The sequence below is a fragment of the Eleutherodactylus coqui genome, chromosome 2 (genome assembly GCF_035609145.1).
Source record: "Eleutherodactylus coqui strain aEleCoq1 chromosome 2, aEleCoq1.hap1, whole genome shotgun sequence".
Lineage (NCBI taxonomy): Eukaryota > Metazoa > Chordata > Amphibia > Anura > Eleutherodactylidae > Eleutherodactylus > Eleutherodactylus coqui.
In genome coordinates this window covers 122,962,205-122,986,665 of record NC_089838.1, presented here as the reverse complement: position 1 = coordinate 122,986,665, position 24,461 = coordinate 122,962,205, and the positions used below count along the sequence as shown (strand labels likewise).

Below are 24,461 nucleotides of genomic sequence, written 5' to 3'. Positions count from 1 at the left end.
AGTAAGTGGCAGTAACTCAGTAACTTATATGTGTGGGCAAAAACAATTTGTGTTATAAGAAAAACTATATAGATGAGCTTGTGCCTGCAGGTAATGCAGCCCAGTAGGAGCTGTCAATAGCGGATAGCATTGGACCATATTATCAGGCAGTCTGATGGAAGTTTATAATCTCATGTTGGGCCCTTGTCAATGAGCATATACACAAGACAGATTGCCAAGCATCCACTCACATGTATACTGTGGAAAGTATTTATTTGTTGCAAAAGATCATTCAGCTCAGCAAATATATGCAGGTTGCAAAGTGAAGAACATTTTTTCACTGGTATTAATATAGTAACATAGTATGTTAGGCTGAAAAAATACATATGCCCATCCAGTTCAGCCTATCCCCTTCCTCCCTTACAATTTGGATTCAGAGTAAGGAAAAATCCCCAATGAGGTAGAAGCCAATTTTCCTAATTTAAGGGAAAACAATCCTTCCTGACTCCAATCTGGCGATCAGAAAAATCCCTAGATCAACAACCTTTCTGAAGTAATCAGTGATTGCGGTTCAGTCTTTAATGTACCTCCTTGTAGAAGCTGATCAGGTTGGTTTGACAGGAGCGACCCCTCATAAACCCATGCTGATACGAAGTTATACTGCTATTTGCCTTGAAGTCCTCTAGGATAGCATCTCTTAGAAACCCTTCAAACATTTTACCCACAATAGAAGTAAGACTTATCAACCTGTAGTTTCCAGGTTCACTTTTTGAGCCCATTTTGAACCCAAACTGCTTCTTCCTACACCAATTCTTGAGCCACTTGCTTACCCCCCTAATCTCCCTCTGTATTTCTGATGTGGCATGTGGGGTACAGGTAATATTTCAGAAAATACTACTGTGAAGGTCCTTGCCATAAGCTTACATTCTAGTTCCCTAAAATTGTTTTTAAGGACCCTCCATCTACCTCTAACTTTATCACTGGTGCCAATGTGTACCATGGCTGCTGGGTCCTCACCAGCCACGACCAGTAATCTGTCAACCCGATCCGCGATATGTCAAACTCGAGCGCCAGGAAGACAACACACTGTTCTACGATCCTGGTCTTTGTAGCAGATTGCCTGGTCTGTTCCCCCTATAATTGATTATGCCACTACCAGGACCCTGTGCTCCCATTCCCTTCTTGCTGGAGCAGACATCCCTCTGGCGGTCAGAGGCCATGTCCTGCTGCAGCAGTGCTAATCCTTTAATGGCATTCCCCTCATCTGCCAACTTAGTTCAGAACTAGCTTCCCTGGATCTCTTCCCTCTACTTCTCCTTCTAAGTGTGACCCAGCTAGCTGCCTAATCTTCCCCCACTCCTATACTACTATTCACCTTCACATCTACCCTAGCAAGTGCCTGTTCAGTGAGCAGAAAACACCTTTCCCCATGGCCAGTGGATCACATGCTGCTTATTTAGATCTAGGATCTGGGCTTTGAAATGCGTCACACTCTCACATTTCATAAAGCAGTAAGCACCTTCGAACTGACTGTTCAAGTACTGCATACATGGCACAAGATGTACACTGGACGGCATTGTCAATCATAGAACACATTCTAAATGGGGATTGTACAGGTAGATTAGATGAAAGTAATATATGTAAAAGTTAATATAGATAGGCAGTAAATAAATAAAAGTTATTCTTCCAGAGCCAAGCTAAACAGCAGCCAAGGAACAAGATAAGAGGAAAAATAAATAGCAAGTAGTCATGTAGGTAATGACTTGCATATTAATTTTGAGCTCCTGCCTGGATGGTTGCATTATAGCATACTTATATTGTCAGATAACTTTTCAGAATCAATTTTCGTGTCTTTTCAGACTCAATTGTCATATCTGTACATGAGAAATAATAATATAACTTGTAGCTTGTATTTATCTGTGTACATCTGATTCTCAGTTTCCTTAGAACTCGTAGGAGGAACCTGGCTGCTATGCTGTGTTCTATAGACTGACAGAGAACTGCGGGTTCGGGTCTGTAATTGTCTGTAACACACACACAAACATAACATTATCATGTATTTGTGAATAAATAGCTGCAAGTAACACCATTTACTGCAGCAAATTGCTCTCTGTGTGTCTCTCCCTCCTCCCCATCCTCTCTGCTCTCATAGACTTCAATGAGCTCAATGACTCACCCTCCTCTTGTTCTGCTGTGGGCAGTGGACAGCATATTGGGATGAAAGAAGCCCCTAAAGGCCAGCACTTTAGAATGATTTTTCAGCACAAAAACATGATTTTAGGTAAAGTGCAGTTATCACATTAACCATTAAATAAGCACAAATAGCTTGAAAACAAAAGTGACCATTTAAGCTCAGAATCAGCCACATTTAGTGGACAGAGATGTAGTGTGGAAATGGTAAGGGTTAAGTCATACTTCATTTACTTTGGGTTATTTTTTCAATTAAATGCAGATCATTCTTTAATGAGTAACATGTCATGAATACAAACTGATCCATTAGCATGTTTGTACAAAGAGGACAGAAAAAGTCACAGTATGTTCTACTGCCTAGCAATGATATTAACTATGCTAATTATAAGATCATTAAAATAGTACTTATACAGAATACAATAAAGTAAATGAGTGGCTTCAGTGGTGATGCTGCTAGGTACGTCACATGACTGCGGAGGCCAGTGATTGGCTGCAACATTCCTGTTAATGATGAACACCATGTGACCATTGCAGGAGCTGCTGGGACAGGAGTGGCTGAACTGGATTGGTTGGACATTTTCTTTGCGAGTACTGAATAGATTATTATTTTATAATTATACAGAAATGTCCAAATCCTAATTTCATTGTGATCTGATCCTAAACTTCATCATCTCACACAGCAAATAATTCCATCATTCACTTTGAATCTGTGGTGGCTCCTGGCAGGGCTTCTCAAACAAACTGTCTATAAACAGACCACGACATACATAGTTATGGGCTATATACACTGTTTAGTAGTATATATTAATGCGTTACCTACCTACTCTATTCTTGGCTGTCACTGTCGGTACTGGATCTTGGTTGTCCCCTCTAGCTCTTGTCTTTTCTTTTGGTCAGCTCTTGGCAGAAATTTTGATGGCCTCATTCTGTGAAGTTTCATTAGATATTTTTAATCAACAACCACATGGACGATGAGTTTCAGTGAATGACCGGGAATGACAGCGACTACATATTTAGATAGGTAGGAACACCAGACTCTGTTCATTCTGTAAACAAGCAGATTCTACCTTCAAAGGATGTTTGAGTTGTTGTGGAAGATATAATCAGTTCTGTGTTGCCCTCCACACTGATGTCAATGCTTACATCTGTCTCCAAGTTTTCTCCCGTGCATCCCCAATACTCTGGAACGGACTACCTAAAACTATCAGACTCTCTTAGACCTTTGAAACCTTTAAGAACCTGAAGGACCACCTTTTCAGGAAAGCCTATAATAATCCCTCTACACAACCATATGAGCAGATTCTGCCCTGATCTATTTTTTTCTTCCCTCCCCCCTTCTGGAATATAAATTCTCATGGGCAGGGTCCTGTCTCCCTTTGTATCCGTCTGCCACTCATGTGGAAACTGTTTACTGCAGTGTTTTTTCTTATGTACTGTGCATATGTTCATATGCCCTGAAAATGACGTTGCTTTATAATACTAATGTCCTAATTCGTATGGAGAACCCATAGCTCAAGATGAACACATTCCTCCTTTACTGCACCATGACAAGGAGCACTGATGAAGTGCTTTCATCATAACTGATTTAACAGAGGATGGAATATTGAATAGGCTACATGCTAGGTCCTCAACCTGTGGTAGGAGTATCCCAGGGGGTGCACACTATATCTGTAGGGGGTACCTGTCCTCATTGTGTGCATTCATTGTGCAGCACAGCGTATGATTATAGCTTTGGGGGTACTTTGATGTAATTTCTTAGAGAAGCGGGTACATTTATCTAGATGACTAGAAAACTGTACATTGCAGAAACCTGTTCAGAGCTGGGAGCTTATATAAGCTTTCAAAATGCAACTTTCATTATCAGCACAGTGAAAACCTTAGTATATGTAATGTAAGTTCTCAAAACTATTTTGACAGCTGAATAACTACATAGTTTATCTTAGTGCTTGTTCACATCAGCATTGGGGATTTCGTTCAGAACCTCAATTGCTGACTTCCACTGATAAGCCAAAATAGTGCAGCCTCAAAAGGCCAGAAAGTTTGGTACTGTTGGGTTTTGTCATATAACAGTTCAGTTTGGTTGGGGTTTGCTGTTTTCCTGCTCCCTGAACATAGCAGGAAAATAAAAACGCCTAATGCTGATGTGCATGGGCCCTTATAAGTGCTCTTTTTAAAGGGCCCTTACTTAGTACTTATTCACACAAGCATATTTAGCCTGCATAAAATACGCAGTGCTAAAGGCTCATTGATTTACATTGGGCCCTTCAGAACTGCATTTTTTACGCACGTACGTTACGCGTGTGAAAAAATAATGTAGCGTGTCCTTTTTTGGTGTGAAATCCACACTATCGCATGTGTGTCTGTGTTTTAACTGTACTTTCTGCGCTGCCCTGGACCTTTCAAATCGGCCAGGGACACATCTGAATTAAAAAGGCTATGCATCTAATTAGTCTCCGGGGTTATCATTTACCCTGCGAAATTCCACAGTTCATGGCACAATTTCATGGGACTCAGGTGCGCACCCCCATAGACTCCTATGGTGCCTTAGGTGCGCAAATGCGCACAAAAATAAAGCATGCAGCATTTTCATTTTGCGCATGTGAAAGCGCGAATAAACCCACTGAAAACAATGGGCTCTACTCTCTGCACAATGTGCGCAAATATTTTGCACACACAAATGGGCTCATGTGATTAAGCCATAGTCCATGATTAACCCTTTAACAACACAGGGCATACAGTCACGTCCTGTACGTTCGAGGGGTTTGTATGGAGGGGGATCAGGAGCAGATCCCGCTCCATTCAATGTGGATGCTGGATGCTTCATACACTTGACATCCGTGTGAAAGCTGATCGTGGTTATTAACGCTTTAAATGCCGCTGTGAGTTCCAACAGTGGCATTTAAATCCCCTGATGGAAGTTCAGGAGTCCCAAACGGCCCCCACTGCGATGCCATCGCAAGGTTACGTTCGGCATCGTAGCATTTGCATGAAATAGTACAACAAAAATAGGACAAAACAGTTTTTTGTGTCAGTGAAGTAAGCGATTTGGTACCTATAGGCATTCAGATGTATCATACTCACAGGTAGAACTAATATGTTGCTGCATTCTACCTGTTCCGTATAGCATACTTTTATTCCTTGTAGCATCTGCACTGAATCAAGTGACAGTTCTGCGCACAGAGAGTTTACCAGATGCAAGCTGCATGCCTGCAATCGTATGCAGGATGCATCCCAATGAGCTCTCATCACAGCATGCATGTATGTTTTGTATACAGCAACGTTTGCCTATATTAAATCCAAACCTTTTACCATCCATGGACATTGTGTGGTACGTTGCCTTTAAATGATTATGACACAATCAGGTCACATGCAGTGAGACTTTTGAGGATTTTACAGAAATTGCTGCATAAACTGCCGGAATCCATCTATACAAGTGACATCAAATGCAGGCTTCCTAGATTTGAGACATTTTTCCTAAACATTGATACTTGTTAGTGGAAACAATGTAAATATTTACAAAGCACAACTTCTTATTTAGCCAGGAATCAGTGGACAGTAGCGCAATCATTGTGTTACAATGTATGGAGAGGCAAAATTGCAGGTAAGTATATTGCAGAAGATGAAGTCTTCCACATTATGGTTACCAGGGGAACATTAGCAGATTTAAAAATATACTTATCTGGAAAATGTTATCAATCGAGAACATTAACCCACCCCGTACGGTATACTGCGTTAACCAATTAATGACTAGGGACCTCAATTACACTTGTTCTAATATGTTGGAGGACTTTAAAATGTGATGTTGTCATTTTCTGGCACAATTATTGCTGCGAGATGGTCTCATTGAGAAGTTAATAGCGGCTCCTTTGAGCTGATGTCTCTAAGCACAGCTACTGTCTCTCTCGCTCTCTCTCCCCTCCTCCCTCTTTCTCTTCCAGTTCTACTGCTCTGGCTCTAAGCGTCACTCTGCATCCGACCACAGACATGGCGACAGTGGTCCAGCCCCTCACGTTGGACAGAGGTAGGACACAACGATGCTGTGCATGTGTTATCATGATGCCATAAGAAAGCATATTCTGATTTCATATGTTGGAACAGTGCAGAATATTGTGCATCTCCTGTATATTAGGATATTGGAGTGTGTGAAGCTGGAACAGTCACAGGGACTCCATGCTGGCCTGGGAACAGAATGCACTGCACTAGTTGAGATATATTATATAATATTACATTGGCATCGGAAATCCAGAAGAACATCGTTATCTGCAAGGACTCTAGCCTCTTAGGTTCATTGACCTATAACCATCTTTGATGTGCCTGGAGATGACAGCGTAGAGGTGAATGTATATTTGATGGCAGCAGTCACATGGACCAAGAAGTTTTTATGTGCATTATGGTGCCATGCGAAGCATTTTATGATGTAGGGACATAGTAGTGGCATGTTGAGGCAGTTTTGCACAGTAAAGGCAAAGCACCTGCAAGAAGAGATAATGTAAGGACAGAGCAGGCAGACAAGACTGTGTGATGAGAATGGGATGCTCAAGGAAAGGGGAGGAAGTGCAATTGTCTTAATCAGATGGTAAAGGAAACTGGAGCTGAAAGCACTTAATTAAAAGCAGTGTAAACAAGCTGGGAATGGAATATTCAAAGTCAGGATACTGCAAGCGCTTACAAAGATAACACAAATCCACAAGAGTAGAAATTCAGATTTTTTGGTTAAACAAATCATAATTGGGCACAAAGTTTCGTTGCAATAGGAAAATTGGGCAAAATAGCCCAGCATGCCATATCCAGTCAGTGTAGGAGGGGTATATTGCACACAAGACGACGTATAACATTAACCTGCGGCGCTTCCAACACTTTATGGAGCAACAGAATTAGAACACCATCTAAAATGTGCATTAGATACTTAAACCATATGATTATCCCACATATTCCTATTATATTTGTAACTGCACTTACAGTAATTTACAGGATCAAGATTAGACATGAGTCCCTACATGTATATAATAGGTACATAATGAACAATGTGTACATATATGTCAGCCTCTCTAAAAGGGTGTTGTTCAAGAGATTAAGAAAATAACCTACCAGTAGGAAATATGATAAAATTAAACCAAAAACAGCCATTACTAATCTGTTACTCCAGCAGTTGCTCGGGTGGTCCCCATTGGTCTTACTCTCATTGCTCCGGTGTTCCCCTAGCAGTGGTGACATGCCATATATCCATGGAACCGCTTGAGTGGTCTTGCACTGTGCACCTCTGGGGCCAATGACTGACTGTAGTAGTCACATGAATGTATAGTACATCACCACTGTAGGACATTAAGACCAGCGGGGACCGCTGGAGCAGCAGGTGAGCAATGTACTTTTTAAAAATTTTAGCACCCTTTTCTATTGTTTTGTTCATTTCTTAAACTCCTTGACAACCCGTTTAAGGGGGACTTTACACAGGAGAACTGTCTGACACACAAGCACACGACAATCGTCCCAAGACATGATTGTATGGTGAATGGAGAACTACCATGAGCATTCATGCGAGTAGCAGCTTGTTTACTGCTCTTTTTCGTTTTCACACTCATTCACATCGGTGCGGGATGCGTCCACGCCAGGATTGCACCAGCTGAGCAGCCTAATTAGTCCCCGGTGTTATCGATTAACAGTAGAGATGAGCGAGTATACTCGCTAAGGCACATTACTCGAGCGAGTAGTGCCTTAGCCAAGTATCTCCCCCCTCGTCTCTAAAGATTCGGGGGCCGGTGGGTGGCAGGGAGCGGTGGGGGAGAGCGGGGAGGAACGGAGGGGAGATCTCTCTCTCCCCCCCACTCCCCCCTGCTCCCCGCCGCAACTCACCTGTCACCGGCGCCGGCCCCCGGGTGTGCTGGAGATCTGTTCCAGCTGCCTCTATTGACTGTGAACAGGCAGTCGTTAGAGATGAACAGCTGCCTGTTTACACTGAGCGACAACCCACTCACTAGTCGCTTCTTGTCAGTGAGCTGAAACAAAGCAACTAGCAACTACTTAGTGATTCCTCGCTCTGTGCCCTGTCGGTTCTCGTGCTTACACGGGACGCTGTTGCTGAAAATTGTTCGTTGAAGCAATTTTTTGTTCGATAGTTGTCCCGTGTAAAGTTACCCTAAAGTAATTTCAAATATAATACTATCTGTATAATTTTATTATTAACCCCTTAATGACCAGACATTAATCTGATTAAGTGCTTAAATGCCACGATCAGCATTGACTATGTCATCCCAGTGGTTGAACACCTAGGATCAGAGTTACCTCCAATTCAGGATGTTGTAGCTGAATGTCAGCTGTACAGCCAGCACCCACCATGTATGCAAGCCTATGGAAGAGCGCGCACGTCACTCAGAGAAGGGTCATATTATCATGTTCAGTGTGATCTTCACAGGTGGATCAGACGGGGACAGGGGAGCAGGTGAGTATAAAATTACATCACTCGGCTCCCTGTCACCTCCAGGAACAGCACCATCATATAGTTTATGGTGTTGTTCCGAGATGACAGGTTCCCTTTAAGATACTGTTCATGACAGTGTTATTGCCGTTCTGGAAGGGCTTTTGACATTTTTTAAGAATATTGAAGTCTGCAGCACTATTCTTGCCTCCAAAAATTCTGATGAGAACTTGACGGACCCCATTATACAGTAGGTCAATAGGATCCATTGTTGCACAAGTGTATGCGCAAATGTGCACGCTTCAGTGCAATGTATTTGCGCTATGAATGAGGTTGATTTCTGTACATATCGATGCATTATAATCTACTTTTTTGTGCACTCAGGACCTGTTCATATTTACACATAATAACCCCTGCCCTGATATAAAAGGCTATTTAGCCTAATAAGGTCCAGATGTGTTCTTTTCCCTGTGATCTTGCACAGCATATTGCACATTTGGCACCTCCTATAGACTTCCATAGGGACCTTTGCTGCACAGGAAAATAGAGAATGTCCTATTTTTTTGCACGCGTGAGAAATACGCACACAAAATCTGCAAATGAGAACAAACTCATTGAAATCAATGGGTTCTATTCTGTGTGTATTGTGCCCCCAAATTTTACGTGTGCAAATACACTCATTTGAAGGAGCCCTTCTGTGTAACACCTAAGTCCTGTGCATGTTCATGTAACAAAGAATCTATTGATCTAACCACGGCGCATCTGTCTGGCATCTCTATCAGGACTTAAACAGATGGGCGCATGCACGAATATGTCCATCGCTACGGAGCGTGTTAGCGCATCAACCAGTTTTTTTTGACTATTTAAATTCTGCGCTATTTTGACGAGTTTGAACAAAAAAGTGGGGAGCTAGGTCCTGCCCTATCTTTCTCAGGGCGCATTCAGACGACCGTATATCAGCTGGGTTTTCACGCCCAGCCGATATACGACGTCTCTCTCAGCAGGGGGAGGAGGCTGGAAGAGCCTGGAGCAGTGCTCTGAGGTCCCGACCCCTCTCTGCCTCCTCTCCACCCCCTCTCCGCCCCTCTGCACTATTTGCAATGAGAGGAAGCGGGATGGGGGCGGGGCTAAATTCCGGGAATTAGCTGCGCCACGGTCCCGCCTGTCCTCATTGAAAATAGTGCAGGGGGGTGGAGAGGAGGCGGGGACGGGGCGTGAGCTCAGAGCACTGCTCCTGGCTCTTCCAGCCTCCTCTCCCTGCAGAGAGGGACACCATATATCGGCTGGGTGTGAACACCCGGCCAATGCACCCTTACACGTAGGAAAACTGCATGCGAGAAACTAAGGGCAAGCCCTATCTTTTCTCAAGTGTAGTATTAACGCATGAGAATCCAGATAGTAAAAACAAAACCATTGAAATCAATGGTTTCGTTTCATCCTGTTTTGAGACAAAAACACACCGATCTGTTTAAGCCCTTAAATTGAGTGCGCATTGTGTTGGCTTGTGGCGTTTCAGCCTCGGGTTATTCATACCTGCAATATTGCATTTTTCGTATTTGCTCTGTTAAAAGCTTGTCTGCAGTTTTTCATTAAAGCTGAAAACTAACTAATACCTTTCAGAGAAAATCTGTAATATACTTTATTAGATACCTGTTTTTTTTTCATCTTTTCTGCACAAAACTCCCAACAGTCTGCTCCAGCTGCACCTAACTTTAGGTTCAGCTTCTTCCTATAGGGGGCACATTCCCTATACATTTGCTATATGGCTAATTTTTAACAGCTATGTTGCAACTGAAAGGGTTATTCTAACGAGCGTATATACACAGCTATGTAGCCACGTTTCCACACCCGGCCGATATACGCGACCATCTCAGGCATTGGACTCCAATGCATTTATTCACACGGGCGAATTTGCCGCACGTAAAAATGTAGCACCGTAAAAAAATAGAACATGCGCAACCGAAATCCGTGCCTGCTATTATATGCTGGGCAAAAAGATTGTTCTTATTCTATCTTTTGACTGGTTCTATCTTTCGAGCAATGAACGCCGGCGGCTCCCATGGACTCCTATAGGAGCTGGAAAAAAGGGAGGCTAAGGCAGTTTAGTAGCGTACAATGCAGGGAAAAGCTTACAGGTGCCTTTATTTAGGCATTAAAAAGTCATTCCAATGATTTATGCTGAGTGGGGGATTTCCAGACTTCGATGTATTTTTTTTGCTAAAACGTTGCGCCCAGCAGTGTGAATGGGCGAGAAAATGCTAACGAAGATCGAGACTTGATTGTAGAAAATCGTCCATTAATGCGAATTCACAGCGCGTCCGAGTAAGTGTAAAAACGCATATGCTCGTGTGAAGGAGTCCGAATCCAGACAGCACAAGTGGCGCTAGCATTTAAGAAAAAGTGGCTTCAACATGGACGACACCATGACTGCTTGGTGCGAATGATTGCTAACAGGATATGAATAAGGGTTAATGAGGTAATTGCTATAATGGCCACATGCGCACAGGCTGGTTAGAAATTTTTTTTTGTAAACTCCTGCTTTTCCCACGTCATTGCCTAGCGATGACGTGGAATCTGCGTCCGTTCCGCAATGTCAATTGCAGAAGGGCCGCGGATCGGATGGCTTCCATTAACCACAATTGGTTCTCGCTTGTGTGCATGAAGAATCACTTTTCTATAGCATGCTATGGGCGGTATTTGCTGCAAAATCCGGAGGCGGACGCCCGCTCCAGATTCCGCAATGCAAATCCACCCGTGTGCAGGCACCCTATGTTTTAGATTTAGCCATTTTAGACATTGAAAATTGACTCACTATGTCTTTAAGCAGTTTGCTGCCAGTTGTAATGTTGAGTGGTGACACAGTTTTTGTTTGGCACTACATCAAAGTGAAATTTTGTTGATTGGTTCTCGTAGCTTGAAAGAATTGGAATACTTCACTGATCTGAAATGTCACCACACTTATAATCCGGTTTTTGTTTCATAAATCAAAGTGTTTGAAAGGCATCCATAGCAGAATGACTATCTCAGGGTTATTTTTTCCTCTTTTCAAAAAGAGCCGTGGTAAATAAGCACATTACCGCAGACTAGTTCAGTTATTTACGGACATGTGAATTGCGTACCTTTTATCACTGGGAAACTGCTACTCAGGCGCAGTAACCTACTGTAGCTCGGATTGCTGGGCATACAATGCAATGGGATTTATTGTGTGATTGCAACATTTCTGACACATTTTCTCCTAGTTACTTTGTTTCTTTGTTTTAGAGATTCCTAAAGGAAAACTCATAGGGGGATTTGTCAAGCGAAAGTTGCCATAGAAAAATCTCAAATTTTAGTTCAAGCCTTACTTACACCAAAAAAAGTGTGACTTTTTGAATTTACACTAGCATATTCCAGTTTGTGTGTCTTGCCGAGATGGGGCATGGCCATCCCAGCCTGACAGAATTAAAGAGGTTGTCTAAGTTAACTTTTTTTAAAGCTGTCTCCATTCTCCTTGTCTGTGCTTACAAGCTACAGTTAGACTGTGTATGGGATGTGACATACTGCTGCAGCCAATCACAGAGTTCAGAATTCGAGCACTGAGGTTAGTGATTGGCTGCAGCAGCCTGTGAGTCCCATACACATTCTAACTTCAGCTTGTACACACATGTCCAACACAGAGAATGGAGCTACATGGAGAATGGAGCTACTGAAGAACATGCTGGGCTGGGAGAGGTGAGCATAAGGTATTTTATTATTTTTTTCCAGGGGGATGACAGATTTTTTTTTTAATTAACTCAGGCAATTAAGTATAATTTAAGCCAGAAATAGGTGTAAATTATACCAGAAATCTACACCAACTCCTAGCTGGCATAGATTTCTTTTTAGCTAGATGGACTGTCTGAGATGCAGCTAATATATGAAAGCGCATGCACTTCTTTATCTCTTCATACATTAAGTACATTTTGTGTCTGCGGGCATCTTACTGAGACCAGCATGTGAAACACCAGTCGTAATAAAGTCCCTCCATAGTACGGAACATTAGTTGAATGTTGGTGATTTAAACATACATTACAGTACAAGGATAAAGACCTGTCTAGTCTAGAAGAGCGTTATCAAAGTGCTTATACAGTGTATAGAGGCTGCGCACCTGATACTACATATTCTCCAGCGAGATATTCACTTTGTAGAATAAGTGTAGTTTAAAGAAAGCCGAGATATACAGCATGGATTTAAAAGGTTTCGAGAACAAGAAGTGCCTATCAAACAGAATGCAAGGTAAAAAGCTTCACATTGATATCTTCCTGCACAAATTGGACATGATGGCCAACACTTGAGGGGGTATTCCCCACTTGATGTTTTCTATTTTACATCTCAAAACCTACATATTCAGTCCATTACAACCTATTTTTGAAAATGCCACCATCTTCATAAATGTTTTCACCTTGATGGTCATTCTCTTGTTGTTTCCTATTGCTAAGAGTCATGGCCACCAGGAGTGGTAGCCATTTATGTACAGGTCTTCCACCCCATCCCCTCTTTTCCTATGGGAGTTTCTTCTGCATTGCTTGCATATGTGCAGTTGCTGGTTGCACAGCCATCTCAGTGTCAGTAGTTTGTAACTATGCAGCACGTCTCTGCTCACACTAACACCATGTCCAATATAGACTAACAGAATGGTTTCCACGTTACTGTGTATGTTTGGAGCGATCCAATTGATTTATTGTAGTTATACGTTATTTGACATAATCCTGCAAGCTTCACTTTGGGGTAATATGGGGGCAGCCTGTATGCTCACAAATCAGAAAAGGAGAATAGAGCACCCAGAATGTGGGAGGCATCACAGGAACTAAAAACCACTATTATTAATTAACTGTAATTTCATAAAATCAAGCCTCTTCTGACTATGACGCAACTTGGAAAAACACCTTTAACATTAAAAGTAGTTGTCTAGTTTAACTTATCCTCAGAGCTCACTCTATGAGGCTCTACATGCTTAGAACCATTTTTCTGATGAATTAGGCTTTATTGACACGAGCGTATATCAGCCGCACTTTTACACTGCCTATCTGATGCATTGGTTTACAATGCATCAGTTCATATGGGCATATTCCCATGGCGTAAAAGCCAGGAACTATCTTTACCGTCTGGAATACGTCGGCGGCTTCCATAGACTCCTATGGGAGCTGCCGGAGAAGAGAGGTGGGAGGGAGTTTAGCAGCATGGCTGCTAAACTTCCACCCTCTTCCCTCCTCCTCTACGCCCCTTGCCACCTGTTTGTAATGGGAAGGGGCGGGATGGGGCGGGAGCTAGTTGCTAAGCTTCCGCCCCCTCCTATTGCTAGCAGCCAAAAAGAGGCAGAGAGGGGGTGGAGCTTAGCACACTAGCTCCCGCCTCATCCCACCCCTCCCCTTCCCGAGAGCTGTCAAGGGGGCAGAAAGGGGGAGGCAGTTTAGAGGCATTGCAGGCTCACTGTATATGCATCGGACCTGGGCTGTCTGAACGGGCACATAAACGGCAGATTTGTGTGCCCATTCACGCCATTTTTCGGTTGCACTGTGGCTGTAATCTCTACGCCTGTATGAAAGCACCCTCAGGCATAAACCAGAGCCAACAGAGGGGAAAATTGATGCCAATTGAAACCATTTAGCTGATGGATTCTGGGATTTATTTGCAGATTATAAAATGCATTAATCTAACTGATTGCTATATCCCCTACTTTATATGTGCCCTCAGATAAGGCAACATTGAAAATCTCTATGTTATTAGCCATTTTTAGTCCTTGTATGAACTCTTTTCCGTACACAGTGTGAGTGGCATCATATACATAAACAGTGTTATCAGCCTGGGCCTTGTATGCAATCCGCACAGTATTGTTCTCTCTATGTAGAGTTAGTTTGCGCAGTTTGGTTAATACGGTATGTCACATACAATTAGTTTGAAGTCCTCCTATTTCCCAGTTTTGGAAACCCCAGTGGAATACTTTCTCTTATTAGGGAGACTAAGTAGAAAGTTATGGAAATTTTAAGCAATGCTTCTTGGGAAATAATAGCATTTTGCACTTTGCTGTATAATTCTCCATGGCTCACTTTCAGGTAAATCTTTCATGAACATTTGCAAGAAAGAGAAACAGAATACTTTTTGCATGAAACCAACTCTAACATTGCTAATTATTTAAGCTACAAATACCACAAGCCCTATGGGAATAGGATATTTAGCTACACCAGTAAACTTGCTGAAAAGCATCACAGTTCATGGTCTTAATTAGTAAGAAAACTTCTTACCATGGGAAAAAAACCCATCAAGCCCTACGTTTCATTTCACACATCATCTGTAGTTTACAGTCGTTCTACTATGCATACAACAGATTGAATATAATGCTGAACCACTTTTTATTAATGCTTCATATTTAAGGTATGAATGTCTTGTTTTGAAAGTGAAATGTGTAATTTTTCAGCATGATGTGTCACTTAAAATGCTTTTTAAGAAATGCTGTGCATCTGCTGCATAATACAGAAATAGGAATTTTGTTTTATGCCAAGTCGAAGGGTGAAACATAAATACAATCTGCTCATATCAGAAGAAAATATACCTAGGGTAGTAAGTTTGTGAAGTCTTAAAGGGGTTATCTGGGTGCGAGGCAGTTTTTTTTTAAATTGATCCAAACGTGTTAAAACAATAAAGAGCATCAATACTTATCTGTCCTTTTCCCCTGTGATCCAGCACTGCAGCCCCGCAGACCTCATAGTCTTTGTTTAGAAACAGCTACCACCTGCTGTAGACAATCAAAAGCGACAGGGGTTGTGTGCCATTCTGCTAGCATCACCGCTCAGATACTGGGAGCCATGTCTTGCCCCTGGGCAACCCCTTCAATGTTAGTGCGTTTTTGTACACCAAAATCTTGTAGTAGATATAGAAGATGTAGAAGATGTTGAATTCATGAGTTGTGTGGCTTTAATGATACTGTAATACATATGATTTATTCCAGTAGTTTGGTTATGTACCAAGCTTGGCAGATCTCTGTATAAGAAAAGTCACTGTTAAAGTTGTGTAAGTGGGGTGAGCAGTGCTCTGCTTCCCTCTTACTTATGATCATGGTTTGGTCACTCTGTGGCATTCTGCATGGAGCTCTAGATTTAAGTTACAGACTGTACTATCAAAGATGGCCACACGAGTATTATATAGTATTGATATAGAAGTCAATAGAGCTGTTAAAAAATACATTGGGAAGCTTCCAGAAAAGGGCTTTGATTGGCTGTGTAGCCCTCTATGATGAAGGACCAGTGACTATTGTTAGTGCAAAAATCAATAATTGTTATATAATATGCTTTGTGGGGTTCAAATTCTTGGAGGTAAGCTGAGTTCAGGAGATTAATGTCAAACCACACAGCATGGGATGTGATTCAAAGTAATCTGTTTATTAATTGACAGACAACAGCTTTTATAGAGGCACATGCTTTGATTACAAGAATTCAAATCTATTATAATTCATATATTATCATTGGTCGATGAGACAAACAATATGAATATGCAAGATAAGGAATTTAACATCTAAATTGCTGAAGGAAAAGCAGCACAGACGCAGTAGAATTCTCCATAATTAATTTCTCTGAACACAAAAGTACTTTAATTACAAACAATTAGTTGTTTAAATAGAGACAGAAGATCAGAGCGCAATGACCTGAGACATTCAATCTAGGGCCTTGGAATGTTCTAATAATCGAGGTCCCTTCTTATTCTTCAATACATTTTATCAAATCTTGTTAAAGGAAAAGTACAAAGCATTGGCACAGACTATATCATACAAAATGGAAGGAGCATACTATAAGATATACAAGGGAAGATGGAGTCATATTCATTTCACTAACACCATCTTGGGGCTGCAACAGTCTTGCTTAGTGTGATGAAGTAAAAAGCAGTGCCCATTGAAGTGGCAGAGGCTGCATATTAAGGAAAGCGGCACAGGTCGCATTGCCCTGCAGGCGGCTGGGAGAGGCATTCATGACCCCAGCAGTTGAGTGGCCAGCTGCAGTGGTGACTGAGAGCACCCAGATGGGCCAAGTTACTAGAGGCTAAAAAGAGGGCCCCAATTACCCGGGGGCTAAAGGAGAGGACTTCACACCATGTGAAAAGATAGGGAGACTCCATTCCCACATGGAACTTGGAAGCAGAGGACAACACTATATACCAGAGGAAAGGATAAGCTGCATAATGCATAAGGAACTGGTCTCCAACATGGCGTTGTAGTATCTACGGTACACTGTGACGGATTGCAAAAGACTGGAGAAGTGTCTCCCCATAAGGGACTGTGGTGATCTAGGGATATGATCACACACTTCTTTAATTGGTCAACTGGTTATGAAGAAGCTAAATATTACCGTAGTAATTGAAAAATTATGTGACGTGTGGAATACCATGTGACAGAAAGACAAAGCACTTTGTAATAATGAAAATGTATGGTTACAGGACTGATGTTCTGCATTTTTGTTCAGACTCTTGTACCTATGGTTCATTAACCTGCAGTGTTTGGGTTATGCAGCAGACCTACGTAAGTACGATGGTGATGATAGTTATTTATGAATGAAGACATTTACCTCCCTGTTCTGGAAAGAGCACAGATGTAAGTGTGAATTCTGTTAAAATCGAAACACTTAAATAACTCATGCTCTTTTATGAAGTCAATCCAGACTACGTTTCCTTTAAAGTAAACTTTATTTGGTTGCAAGAAATATTGCCTCTGTCTCCGTCTGTCAGCTGCTCCGCCATCTCTTAACCTGCAAGTCGGGCACCCCCCCGTGACCCATTTCAATTGCGCCACAACTTTTTATATTTGTCAGATTCCTAGTGAGCAACCATAGCCACGGTGAATTTATGTTATATCTAATAAATGTGTGACTTAAATTGCATGACCTCTTCTGTGTCTGGTCTAGTGTAACGGTCTGGTAACCGCGCAGTGAAGCTCAGATCCCGACTGATGGGGGAAGAGTGTGAAGACTGGGGTTCCTCAAGCGTCACCTCTAGATTTGGCCCAAAGCCAAACCAGTTTGTGGCATAGCAGATCCACTTCTGTCGACTGACAATATCCTTGTTACTTTATGATAAACTTCAAACATAAGGCTCAAAAGTGCAATTTTCACAAAAACGTACAACATGTTTAGACATTTTGGACAGTAGAAAACAGCATTGGTTTCAAATCCTCAGAGTCTTGTGCAGGAGGCTATACATGCCATGATATGATATTCTGTGCAGGGCTGAATGTCAGATGCTTTTCCATAGAGGTAATGTTTTCAGGACATAATATCTGCCTGATAAAAAAAAAATGCAATGATTTCCAAACCCATAATACATTAGATCTTACCCTAAATGCCTTTCTGAATGCAGACCCAGGGGCGTTACTATAGAGGATGCAGGGGATGCGGTTGCACCCGGGCCCAGGAGCCTTAGGGGCCCATAAGGCCTCTCTTCTCCATATAGGGAGCCCAGTACTATGAATAAAGCATTATAGTTGGGGGCCCCGTTCCAGGTTTTGCATTGCGGCCGAGGAGCTTTAAGTTACGCCTCTGTGCAGACCCATAGCTATTTTGCTGTAATGGCTGTAAAGTGCAATGAGGCCAACTTTCTGAACGTCGCCGTGTGGCCACTTTCACATGGCAGTATTTGGATCAGAATTTTGCAGCACAATTTGGAAGTCTGAAATCAAGAGTGGAAACTACAGAGAGAACTAATAGTGAAAAGATTTTGATCTCTTTTGTAAACTGGACCTCTTTTAGTTTTGACTCACAAATAATGAAGCAAAATACTGTCCAAACACCACTGTGTGAAATTGGCCTTAAAGTGCTTTACTAGCACCTCTCCCCTGTGCAGCATGTGCCACATGGATCATTAAATAGGTAGTAAAACAACACCAGGTGAGATGTGCGAATCTTGGAGCTCATCCTCTTTTTCTGTCTTTATTCAATACATGCTACTATGTGCATTCTTTACAGAGTAATCGGTTATAGAACAACTTCAGTTTTGTGTACCTGCTCAATATACTGGGTTTTTACTAATTATCTTTCTGATTTGAAACCCTCATATCTTACATTAAATGACACTTAGATACATAAATTTGATATTAACCCTTTCCAATCCAATTTGTATCCTGGTTTTCCTAGGGGGCTTACTCTTTTTCAGCTGTTATACAACGGCACTATATGCTGGCTAAAGCCAGTACTGCATGAGGAGACACGTTGGATAGGCTCCGACAGCAGAAAGGCCGGCAATATACAGTAAGAGAACCCGGACGGACGTCTTCCAACATCGGAGTTGTACGGCCTTAAATCATAATGTATTCAGAGGTCAAACAGTGGATTGGAAAGGGTTAATGATAGGGATCCACTGCAACACCCCTTTACAACCATACCTTACAAAGACAGTTTTGCAACAAAGTGTAGATCACTGACTCTAACAGCTGTTAGGAGGCAATTTGGAACAGTCTTGACTACATAAGTAGACTACTTATCAAGTTCTGTCCAGAAAGAAAATTCAAAGAGTGCTTGCACACATACCAGAATCTGCAGCAAAATCCACATGTCTAAAATGGCTTTTGAAGAGGATTTGAAATTAGCTAAATTCTGATGGTTTTGTTTACCAGCTGCACTACTGATGTTTTATAACCACATGTGACCACTGTAGCCAGTCACAGGCCTCATCAGTGTAAGGGAATTGGCTGCAGAAGTTCCATATTTATATGGAATGTCACTACTGCAGCTTTTAAACATAGCACAGTGAGGAGAACTGGAAGAGTGTGAGTATGGAACCAGGGAGTATAGCTTATTTTATTATGTTGGACCATTGGCTGCCCTTAAAAAATTAACTTGGAAACCCATTAAAGTTGTTTTTATGAGAACATGCCATCCAATGTAAAGGCAGCATATTATAGATAGTGACAGGTGAGCTTGGCTTCTTTACCACACCACATTGAAAAATATTATTGCTATCATGTGTTATTTCAATTGACAGCATGTAATACTGTATTTCCCCTGTAGTGGCCACTGCAGGGAAAATTAGATGGAGTGTTTCCTGGCAAGAGCAGTTGATGACTAAGGACTAAAGAAGCTGGAGACAAGTAAAAATGGAAAAGCATTAATAAATTCCCAGACAATATTATCAGTTAATTTCTAAATATTCAGTAACCCGTATGCATTAAAACTAATGCCTTCTATCCAAAGAGAGACGCTATAGGCTGGATAGATCTTGTTTGGCTGTGTCTTTAGCGTTATTATACGTGTTAGAAATCAATGTCCTTGTTTTCATGTATTGTTAATGTAAGCCATCACAATATTACATGCATGCAATATATAGTAGTATGCAATCAGACCTATTGAGAACATTTATTTTTATGAAGACATTGTAACCTTTCAGACATTATGCGCTATTCTTGTGTATATCTGTAACAGCCATTTATTGTGTAATAGACACTTTTATAATACACAGATTTCATTTATAATAGTTCAGACTGTATCCAAACACAGATACACTCTATCCAGTCTTCTTTATATTGTGCATATGCCTGTGTGTCTCTTCCCCTGTGGGATTTAAAATTGCAGAGTGGCTTAGAAACAATCAAGTTCATCCAGTGCATTTGAGATTGATTCTCCATCTGCCTATAAATAGGTCACTGACGACTGTAAAGGGTGAAACCCTATTTAGGCTGCAGAGCCCTTCAGGCAGGAAACCGTATATCAGATTGCATGTATTAAATACATATGGTATATGGTCAAACCATTCAGGGAGGCATAATCTTTATATTATATGGTTGTATATTTAGAGTCCATGTGAAATATTTAAATAGAATTCCCCATTGTTCTTTAGAACAATATGGTAAGTATGTTAAAATGGGCTTTGTCATTTAATTTACCTGTTACAGTCTACAGCCCAAAAGAAAAACTAAATCCATGCCATTGCTCGTGGTGTTTCACTCATTAGTCATAGAAATATGGCACTAGTACACTCTTTCCAAAAAAAAAATAAAAATCAAGCACCTAGAAGTTATCATTTTGCAGCAAAACTCAGCATGCAGTTACATCTCAGGCAGATATGCAAATAGGTAGAGTTGTGGTGTAATTAGATGAACAATACAAGTTCCACCCTTGACCTATAAAGGCTCTCAGAGACTACTTGTGTGTCGTGACCCACTTGTGTAGAACTTGTTGACCGCTAGACGCCTCTATGATGCAATCCAAGATATTTCACCCAGTTAACAGAGTTTAAGAGGGGAAGCATTATTGGAATGTGAAAAGCTGGATGGTCGTATTGAGGAATTGCCTGCCATTCGGGCCAGACTGATAGAAGGTGTTGGGACTAGTGGATGTGTGAGGGCGCATACACAAGTGGACGGGGCTAAGGATGCCCTCAACAGACCACAAGTGGAGAGGATCATCTGATTGTCCGACAAGCACAATTAGCTCCAACTGTTTATTTGTCTGCCATTCAGAGACAGCTGGCACCATTGTTACAGGTTCCTGTGTCCATCATAACTATTTCCAAGTGCTTAGCTAAAGGACATTGCAGTGCTGTTGTGAACAATGAAAATGAACTGCTATGGAATGGAACCAGGGTGTCTTCAGTGACGAATCTAGGTTTACTTTGGGCACTGACAACGGCTGTGTTTGTCTCTGGAGACCTAGGGATGGGTGTCTCAATCCTGCTTTTGCGGCACACTACCCCCACTGCTGGTCTGATGTTGTTGCAGGCCATCGCATATGACAGGACATCCTGCAGCCACATGTGTTCCTCTCATAGCAGCTTCCAAGCAGTATTTTCTAGCAGGATAATGCTCAGCCGCACACACAAGAGGGTCACAAGAATATCTACACAATATTGCCTCACTTCCGTTTGGAATCGCTCTTTTTTGGTCACCCTGTCTCCAAGAAAAAAAATGTAATAAAGAAAGCGATCAAAAAGCTGTATGTGCTCTAAAATAGTGCCAATAGAAACAACAGGTCATCCAGCAAAAAAGGGCCATCGCATATCACTATTGACTCAAAGATAAAAAAAAGCTAATTTATATTTTAAAAGAATCATAGCAAAAAAGCACAAGTTTGGAATCATTGTAATCGTACTTCCCCTATAGACTAAAGTTAGCATGTCATTTTTTCCACCATAAGTATGCCATAAAGCAAGACCCCCTACAAAGATGGCGCAATTGCTTTATTTCCCCATTTCCCTCCTTTTACAATTTCAGTACTTAATATGGTACATTTAATAGTGCCATTGAAAAATACAACTCATCCCACTAAAAGAACCCCTTAGACATCTACGTCAATAGAAAAAGTAAGAGTTATGATTTTTTGACCGTGGGGAGGAAAAAACAAAAATTTTTTAAAAAATGACTGCATTATTAAAAAGGTTAAACTCATAACTGGCTAACTCATTTTTGCATTTTCTTCAAAACGCTGTGTGGTTTCAGACTATAAAAGGCTCCAAAGCTACAATACAGGTTACACAGACAGTTTTTGAGGGCAAAAGAGCCAGAAATGCAATTGTCACAGGTTGACATTTGTAGGCGTTCTAGCGGCAGCCATGTAACTATCACTTTTTGAAGAGGAACAAGAGACCAATATAAATAAGAAATGATTGAATGCTGTGCATTTTTTGTCAATGTGATTGCAAAGGGAAACTCAAAGAAGGAGATTTGTCAAAAACAATGTAAGGGAAAACAAATGAGAGCAGTTCTTTTGGAGCTCTCATTTTTTAGAGGCACTTCTGAAAATTAAAGCTGCACACTAGTTGGTTCCCATTGGCAGTCTTTCCAATTATTCTCTAGTTTTGATACGGCTCCTTCAATGACATCTTATAGACAGTTGTTTTGTCTCTTTTCTTTGTTACATTAATATAAGGAATACTCTTTATTTTCCCAACCATTAAAAGATAACAGCATGTATTCTTCTGTAACAGCCTTGGGGATGACAAGCTAACCTTTATCTATTTCTTCTCAATTATTGGGAGGGTAAAACCAATAAGAAGAAAAAGGTGAAGTTACGTTCACACTTCTATGCCATGGTTGGCTTCTGAATATTATTTGTTACTGTTATCGACAGGCACTCATTGTGTTGCATGTATCGTCTATCAATAATGATCAAAGCGCAGAATAACTTCTGAATGCAGCTATTATAGCTCTCTGGATGTGATTTGCACTAAGAGTCAAGGCTGTGTTAAATCTGCACTTGTTTTTACCAACATTTATATGCTGATTTTATCGTTACAGTGTTGACTTTAAATTGTGACGCACGGAATACAGAAGTTGGGATTTATTTACAGAAGAGTGTTTTCATGATTTGACCTCTGTTATATTCCTTTACGATTTCACTCAAACCCTCAGGGAGTGTGAAACGCTGATTTCTCATATCAAAGAGCCGTTGCCATGTTTATAGCAGTAATGTGAAATATACACTGCTTATGCCCTGTTTTGCTTTTACATAAATGTGGCAAGCCAAAGTAGAATTTATTTTTCATCAAAAGTTACAGTTAACAGCTTAAAGGGGTAGTCTCATCAAAAGGAACCCTTTCTACACACAAAATGGAAAACCACTGGGCAAAACTGATATGGGAAAGGACTTGGGGATTTTAGTAAACTTAACTGGAGCAACCAGTGTCAGGCAGCTGCTGCCAAGGCAAAAAGGATCATGGGGTGAATCAAAAATGTTGTAGGGACACATGGCGATAACATTGTTCTACCTCTTTATAAGTCACTGGTCAGACCACACATGGAATATTGTGTACAGTTTTGGGGACCGGTACTCAAGAAGAACATATCAGAGCTTGAGCGAGTTCAAAGGTGGGCAACTAAAGTGATAAATGGAATGGATGGCCTATGATACCCAGAGAGGTTATCAAAATGGGGGTTATTTAGTTTTAAAAAAAAATGGCGAAGGGCAACTTAATAACTATGTATAAATATATCAGGGGACAATACAGAGATTTCTCTCATGTATTTATACCCAGGACTGTGACAGTAACAATGGGGCATCCTCTACATCTAGAGGAAAGAAGGTTTCATCACCAATATAGAAGGAGGTTCTTTACTGTAAGAGCAGTGAGACTATAGAACTGTGAGGACGTGGTGTTGGCAAACTCGATAAAAGAGATCAAGAGAGGCCTGGATGCCTTTCTTGAGCGATACAATATTATATGTTCTAATCATTAATAACTTCAAAAGGGTTGCTTATCCAGGGATTATTCTGATTGGCAGATTGGAGTCAGGGACGAATTTTTCTCTTAAATGGGGAAAATTGTCTTCTAGCTCATTGGGTTTTTTTTTGCCTTCCTCTGGATCAACATGGGGGGGGGGGGGGGGTAGGCTGATCTGGAATGACATGTCTTTTTTTGGCCTAACATATTATGTTACTATATGGCTTGTAAGGGCTCATGGCTCTTGTAGAGGAGAGACCCTTTGTGTTAGAGTTGAGAGCCACTCATGAGATAACCAGTTTAATGCTCCATTATTTATGATTAGAGATCAGCGAGCACCCAAATGCTTGGGTTGGCATTATTCGAGTCGAGCTTTTTGTAAAATTCGAGAGCTCTACTTGAGTAACAAACCCAATCGACTACAATGGGAGACTCGAGCATTTTTGTATGTGGGACGCCGGGTGCCGAGCTTTTTTTTTTCTAGGTTCGTTTCTCTCTCTCTCTCCCCTCTGCCTGCCAGACAAAAAATTTGCCATTGACGCGTGCTGTGTCGGGGAGGAGCCAAAATAGGGATGTCACAGCGGGGAGGAGCCAAAAACTGGGGCGGGGTCCAGTAACGAGCACCATCGAGTACACTAATACTCGAACGAGCATCACGCTCGACAGAGTATGTTCGCTCAACTCTATTTATGATGTATGTTTATCAGCAATGCAACATAATTACTTTCTGACT

The 24,461-nt window shown here is 41.4% G+C and overlaps 1 protein-coding gene across 1 annotated transcript in view; it reads left to right on the top strand.

The window, feature by feature from the left end:
- Positions 1-6,148: 6,148 nt before the first annotated feature.
- Positions 6,149-24,461, top strand: part of LIN7A (lin-7 homolog A, crumbs cell polarity complex component) — a 55,539-nt gene continuing 37,226 nt past the window's right edge. The window contains exon 1 of the mRNA XM_066589858.1: positions 6,149-6,190. Within this exon, the coding sequence (XP_066445955.1) occupies positions 6,154-6,190 (37 nt within the window). The 5' untranslated portion in view covers positions 6,149-6,153. The remainder of the gene's footprint in view (positions 6,191-24,461) is intronic.